Raw genomic sequence first — 7,106 nt, 5'->3', positions numbered from 1 at the left:
GAGAAATTGTTGGAATTCTATGAAAGAGTCCCGGGAGCCAGGATGCATGCCAGTTTCATACGACCTGGTGGAGTTGCACAAGATCTTCCTCTTGGCTTATGTCGAGATATTGATTCCTCCACACAACAATTTGCTTCTCGTATCGATGAATTAGAAGAGATGTCAACCAGCAACCGTATCTGGAAACAACGATTAGTGGATATTGGTACTGTCACTGCACAGCAAGCAAAGGATTGGGGATTCAGTGGTGTAATGTTAAGAGGTCGTGCGACATGAAGACATTGATAGCAATATGGGGGAAGTTCCCATCAGGCTACAACGGTTCTGCCTGACCCGTAATAAGCATGCATATGTTGTCAGTCAAGATTTAGTGTGAAGCCTTGGATACGACAAGATTTAGTGTGAAGCCTTGGATACGACCTGGGCTAGGGTGAGCTGAGGGGGGACAGCGTAAGTAAGCGAATGTGTGTAAGCCCCAGTCCATTATTTCTATTAGAAGGCCTTACTGTTATTCTGTTTTGCCGTGAACTGATTCGCCTCTGGCCTCTAGGCACGTCGGAACCGCATGAGTTCACCGGGGTGGAGCACGGTCCGCCAAAATCGGCATAGGTTAGGTGCTATTGATGGAACATGGTAAGCCCATCTTTCTCCATATGGAAGTGAAGCTGGCACATAGAAAAGTGGGTATAGGATGTCTCAAAAAGCAAAGGCCGAGCAGTAGGTAACGTTACCTGCACCGAAAAGATAGCTGACTGGGCTTTCTCCTGGATCCAATTTGCCCAAGAACTACCTTGGTGGTAAGGAAGGCAATCTCCGCGAGCGTCCCGCACCCTCAGAGAAAGCCAAATCAACAAGTATGACGCTCGGTGTCTTACTCTATTGGTAATAGTTCCTTGCTGTTGGTTTCGGCCAGTGCTTGTTTGCGCGCTTAACACCAAACCCAATCCAAATACAGGAAAGATGCTCTTCTCCTCTCGTGGGGCATCTTAGAATGATTCGAGCCGTATGAAGGGAAACTCCCACGTACAGTTTGTTTTGGGGGGTTTGTTGCCCGACTGCCCACGGACTTGGCCCGGGCCTAAGTGAAAGTTCAGTAGTGGGCCTACCAATCCAAACCTGGGGTATGCTGGGATTCGAGAAAAGCAGCACCTTACGATGTTCATGACCAATCGGATCCTGACGTACCAGTAGGTACCAGAGGAGATCGCTATGATCGTTACTGTATCCGTATCGAAGAGATGCGACAAAGTGTTCGGATCATTGTTCAATGTCCTAATCAAATGCCTAGTGGCATGATCAAAGCCGATGATTATAAGCTATGTCCTCCGGCACGATTAAGAATGAAACTATCCATGGAATCGTGCGCCGTGTGAAACATAGATCATCGCCCGTTCTTAACTTAGACTCAGGTTAAGCTCCATCTCGGAACCTTAGTAGGGTTAGGAGTAAAGCATCCCGAGGTTGACGCATCTAATTTGGCGTAGAGAAGCATTGGGAACCAAAATGTCCTTATTAAGAGCAGTTTCCCGGCCCTCGCCCCGACATAGCGCTTCTGGTTCGTTCTTCGGAAGAAGCTTATTATCCCTTATTCATTGATCTGGGGGAAAGGGAACTATATACGAGTTGGGAAGCTAGATATTAAGTAAGTGGCTTGATGAGGAGAACTAAGCTGACACTGAGGAGTTGGCTGCTGGCACAACAGGGTGGTGCCTTACCTTACCGCACCGCAGGCGCACGCAAGGTAGTGTTCGTGGTGGTGCTTCAGGATTCCAATGTACTGCGTCCAAGATCAGAACAAGCTTGCCGGCGGACCACTGCCGTCCCATTCTTTAGTGAGCTATAGCGCAGCCATCTTATCCACTGAACTAGCGTCAAGCTATCGCTTCGGGTCGAAGCACTAAAAGAAAAGGACCGGGAAACGCGGCGGCATAGGAACCACGGGAATCCCAGGAGATATAAAGACTAAGTCAGGGAATCGGGATCCTCGTAGTAGGCGGAACCATAATCTCGCCGAGAGAGGGCAGTCTTTAGAAGCACAGAGGTTTGGAAACCAAGAGAACGCTTCGCTCTTTGCTTCTTCCCGGTATAGGAGTAGCACCAAAATAGGGATTAGCTTAATTTACCCGAAAGCACTAACACCTTCCTCTCAGTCAAGTAGGCCACTTTTGATGCAGTCCGAAATAACCGTTACCATATATTAATCTCTTCAATGCTGTCATTTCGCTTCAACCAATGTTTCACCTCCCAAAAAGCGTGTCGTTGGCTTGACGAGCGCAGATTAGGAAGCGGGAGCAAGAATCCAAGAATCTATATCTCTTGTGCTTATACTTGAAGTTAAGGGGAAAAGAGAAGCGCTTTCGCTACTGAGAAAGCGAACGGTCGGACTTCAGCTAACTTATAGAGCTGCCGAAGCCTATGTGCTATAATGCTGAACCAAGGACGCTCTGCCTTATCCATAGAAGCAGTTCTTAACAAAAGGGATCCTTTCCAGGCAATGACTAAATCTATAGATAGAAAGCCCCATGATGGGAAACTATCACGTTAGGTTTGGAGAGAGATGGGACCTGTGTGAGTTTAGGGTTTAGTGGGCAAGCAAGCTTTTTCGATTCTTTCTATAGCCTGCTAAATAACTACAGGATCATCGGTCTACTCTACCTCAATTCACCATTTCGAACCTTATACTGAAGGGTTTTCCGTACCAGCTCCTTCTACCTATACAGCAGTTGAAGCACCTAAAGGAGAATTTGGTGTCTATCTTGTTAGTAATGGAAGCAATCGTCCCTACCGTTGTAAAATAAGAGCACCTGGTTCTGCCCATTCACAAGGACTCGATTCTATGTCCAAACATCACATGCCAGCAGATGTAGTCACCATCATAGGTACTCAAGATATTGTGTCTGGAGAGGTAGATAGATAGGACTAGGTCTTGCTCGATCAGGACCCTAGCTTGATTGCGAGCCAAAATACCCTTTCAAGAATAACTAAGTTGAACATCTATAGGCTCCTTATTTCGGACGTTGCGTTCGGCGATCCCAATTAATAAGTAAGTCAAGCTCCTTTGTGAACTCATCCAATCTTTCTCAAATGCAAATGTATAATAACCCAATATTCTATCTATTTTCCGCTTTCATAGCTACTCTTATCTTATTTAGTAAGGCTTTCATAGCGACTCTTATCTTATTAAGTAAGTAGGATTCTTGTAAGTAGGATTCTTTCTCTGGGTAGAATAGTATTCCCCCGATGAACCCTCTTTCCCCCGTCCCTCACCACGAAGTGATTCAGCCTCTAGTGAATGACGTTCTGGTGGCGGTGATTCATAATAATTGGAAGGGTCTTTCTTTCTTTAGGTTCTTAGTAAGGGCTCCTCGCCTGACCAAATTCTTGCTGTTACCAATCGGGGAGTGGGATTCCAATTACCCCGGAGTAAAGACTCCCAGATGCCTTGAGTTCTTGGACTCAGTTGATCAGGAAGGAAGAAGGAATTCCTTATACACTGAGTTCTAAGAAGGGAAAGGAAATAGCGTTGTTTGATAAGGGGAACAGCCTGACAAAGAATAATAATGAAAGTTCCCTGGACTCAATGACTCTAAGCCTTAACTCATTTGAATTTCTCTGACATTCCACGTTTCCGAAACGGATCTTTTTCAATATTTCACATTTTCCATGATTATCTCTATTTTAGGTATTTGGGGAATCCTCCTTAATAGACGAAATATTCCTATTATGTCAATGCCAATTGAATCAATGTTATTAGCTGTAAATTCGAACTTCTTGGTATTTTCTGTTTCTTTGGATGATATGATGGGTCAATCATTTGCTTCATTAGTTCCAACAGTGGCTGCTGCGGAATCCGCTATTGGATCAGCCATTTTCGTTATGACTTTTCGAGTCCGAGGTACTATTGCTGTCGAATCTATAAATTGCATGCAAGGTTAAACATTACTACATCTAAGTGATCCAAATACTCTACTTTCGTTCTCTTCTTTCTTTTGATTATTGGACTTGGCCGCCGGGTGTCTTACACTACTTCCCGTTCCATTGCAGAAAGATGGATACATATAACCCCTGTGCCCAATGAGATTTAGTTCAAAGGATATGCAGGATATCAATATGCTATTTGCTGCTATTCCATCTATTTATGCATCAAGTTCGAAGAATATCTCAATAAATAATGAAGAAATAATAGTCGCTTTATGTTTTATAGGCTTTCTCATATTCAGTCGGAATAGTTTAGGTGATACTTTCAAAGACACTCTCGACGGGAGAATGGAGTCTATTCAGGAAGAATTGCAGCAATTCTACAATCATAACGAAGTCATTCCGGGGGAATCCAATGCACTACAACGATTACTTAGGATCAGCTTGTACATTTGCGGCACCGTAGTAGAATCATTACCAACGTTACGCTGTGCGCCTAAGTGCGAAAAAACAGTGAAAGCCTTGTTATGCCGAAACCTAAATGTTAAGTCAGCTACACTTCTAAATGCCACCTCCTCACGTCGCATCCGTCTTCAGGATGATATAGTAACAGGTTTGAATTTCTCAGTAAGTGAAAGATTTGTCCCCGCTTCCACCGCTTCCATCATAGAACTTATTCGAGAGGGCTTGCTAGTCTTAAGAAAGATCAAGGTTGGGTAGGGTCTTCTATTCCTTAAGCATAAGGAAGAGGATCAAAACATAATTCATATCTGTTCATGCTAACAGAAGAGCGGATCCAATACACATCGAGGAAAATCTTCTTATTCATGTGCTCATGCTAACAGAAGAGCAGATCATATACACACATCAGACTTATTCTAAGGAAATGGTAGCAAGTGTACTTGATTCATTTTGAGCCCCACGAGTGAGTTGCCGCTCCCTAGGAGGCTTAATCATATGCTACCACAAGATCTCGTTTTAGCCTGAAGCCTAAAGTCCGGAATCTTGCTTTGGAGCGGTCAGTCAAGATGTAGTTTCAAGGATCATAAGAATAATAAGGATCAGCATAACGATCCAATGGCAGTGGTTAAAGAATGAGTTCCGAGGTGATTATTTGGATTCCCGCTTTCTGGATGAAGTCTTGGAAACATTAGTTACAGCCTGATAGTAGCAGGTTGCTTCCCAGTTTCGAGTTAAGGTATTGTTAGCGGTGGGTTCAATCCCGAGTTAGTAGTTGGGGAGTTACAGACAGGAAAGGCTGCCTTGGTGCTAAAGTAAGTAAGCCTGAGATGTAGTAAAGTAAGCCCGAGAGCCAGTAGAGCAGGGTTTGGTTAAACTCATATTGCATTAAGCCTTATAGTAATGAGTTGCAAGCCTATTTCGAGTATAAAGGTGCTAATTGCTTAGTTTGATTCCGTCTGGTATTGTTTTGATTCTTGTAGTTAACAGTGGTAGACTCAAAGCAAAGAAAGTCAGGCCGGTAGCCAAGTAAGTAAAAGACTATGGAGGGGCCCCCGAGGCGGGGGTTTTCAAACAAGTAAAGTCAGCCTAAAAGCAAGGTAGGACAGGCTTTTTCTCAGTATAAGAATCAAGGAAAGGGGAGCCATACTCTCCAAACAAGTGGATAAAGGCAGCTCTTGGGCATAGCCATTTTCTAGTTAGACAATTCCGACTGCTCTACAGGGGCGTCAGAGTCAATACGAGAATGCTAGCTGGGAAAGCGATACTAAAAAGGCAAGGCAATAAGGCAAGGACATTGGACACAACTGCAGCATAATAAGGCTTGGAATACCAGATTGAGTTCTGTGACTTATGAGTAAGACTTGGCCCTGTATGCAAGTAGTTCGTTTACATTGGAAGTATTGCCAGACTCACGGCTTAACATACATAATGGAATAAGTAAGTCAAAGAATGGAGGTAAAGAGCGCGGGAATGCAAGGAACGATGCAAAGAATCAGGATACTGTAATGTAAGCCTAATAGCCGGGAAAGGAATACCTATACCTAAAAAAGAGATATAAAATACAGGTAAGCAATGCGAGGTTTAGAGCTAGGGGAGTCAGAGTTAGAGCAGCGGCTTGGTGGCTGATAGGCATTAGTACAAGAATGAAGGACAGAGAAGTCAGTTCGGGAATGACAGTTTTCAGAGTCAAAGAAAGGAGAGTAAGGCTTTACTAAAGGATCGGATGACTTAAAGAAGGGAGAGTAAGGCTTTACTAAAGGATCGGATGACTTAAAGAAGGGAGTGGTCTAGTTCTTCGGGTGTTCAAGAAGGAGCTCGATTGGCGAAAGAAAGATATATAGTAGTTTCCTAGGCGCGTCGATAAGATCCCGCATCTGGTTGAACTCTAACTCCCAATACAGAGACCCTCGTATACCAATTAGTAAAGTACTCGAAAGAAGATTATTTCCATCTGATCTGGATCACATCACATAGTATGGAAGCACTAAGTAAATCAGTAGAGACTTTGACTTTAGCTATTAATAGGGTGAACTCAGGTAGGGTTAACTCAGGACTTGGGGAAGAAACTGAATCAGGGTTTACTGCCCCAACCAGCCTTAAACAAGTGCATCTCGAGCCTGATGCTAGTGGGTCTGTTCCTGTGTTCCTAACAGTAAGGGATAGAATAGAAGTAAGTAGTTCAAGTCTAAGCCTTCAAGTCAGTGTTTCAGAATGAAACTAAGAGGTGAGCTAGTGGGAAAGTCAGAATGAAGGTATCAAACGGAGGAGCAGAATGAAGGTATATGAGCCGAAGTAGAGGTGTAGTTGCCTTGCCAGCTGCTTGTTTAATCCCGAGTGGAATACCGAGTTGCATCCTTTGTTTAGTCTTCTCTGAAGTTGACAAGTAGTAGCTCCTTAATTCAGTATTTCTTGTTTCATCTGTATTAGTTGACAGAGAAGAATGAAGCGGGATAGATCTAATCTAGCGCATTATCCTATTGATTTCTCTTGCACCCTGCGCTTATCTTAGTTGGGCAGCATCGGCGGTATAGTTGACTTTCTTCTACACTCTGTCCATTCCTTAGTTCATCCTGTATTAAGGGCGGCAGCCCCTCGTATCTGTCTCATCTGTCCAAGCCGGTAGGTGCCAGGAAAGCAGTCCGAATACTTTCCACTCGAAGAATAATCCTTATAACAGGAAATTCTCCACTTCCCACTGCAGATCAAGAAAACTCCCCGTCAATTAC

At 43.9% G+C, this 7,106-nt stretch overlaps 1 protein-coding gene across 1 annotated transcript; it reads left to right on the top strand.

Moving 5' to 3' along the window:
* The first annotated feature begins 3,932 nt into the window (after positions 1–3,932).
* LOC135666043 (ATP synthase protein MI25-like) lies at positions 3,933–4,736 on the top strand. Its single transcript, XM_065177550.1, has one exon. The coding sequence runs from the start codon at positions 4,075–4,077 to the stop codon at positions 4,636–4,638; it is 564 nt and encodes a 187-aa protein (XP_065033622.1). The 5' UTR covers positions 3,933–4,074; the 3' UTR covers positions 4,639–4,736.
* The last annotated feature ends 2,370 nt before the right edge of the window (positions 4,737–7,106 follow it).

This window comes from Musa acuminata, unplaced genomic scaffold (assembly GCF_036884655.1).
Source record: "Musa acuminata AAA Group cultivar baxijiao unplaced genomic scaffold, Cavendish_Baxijiao_AAA HiC_scaffold_1065, whole genome shotgun sequence".
Lineage (NCBI taxonomy): Eukaryota > Viridiplantae > Streptophyta > Magnoliopsida > Zingiberales > Musaceae > Musa > Musa acuminata.
Note: the sequence above shows the minus strand (reverse complement) of the source record. Positions and strands in the feature narration are given on the sequence as shown.

Bases quoted from the DNA above. Each gene is read 5' to 3' on its own strand.
- LOC135666043 (XM_065177550.1), top strand. From the start codon at position 4,075: ATGAGATTTAGTTCAAAGGATATGCAGGATATCAATATGCTATTTGCT.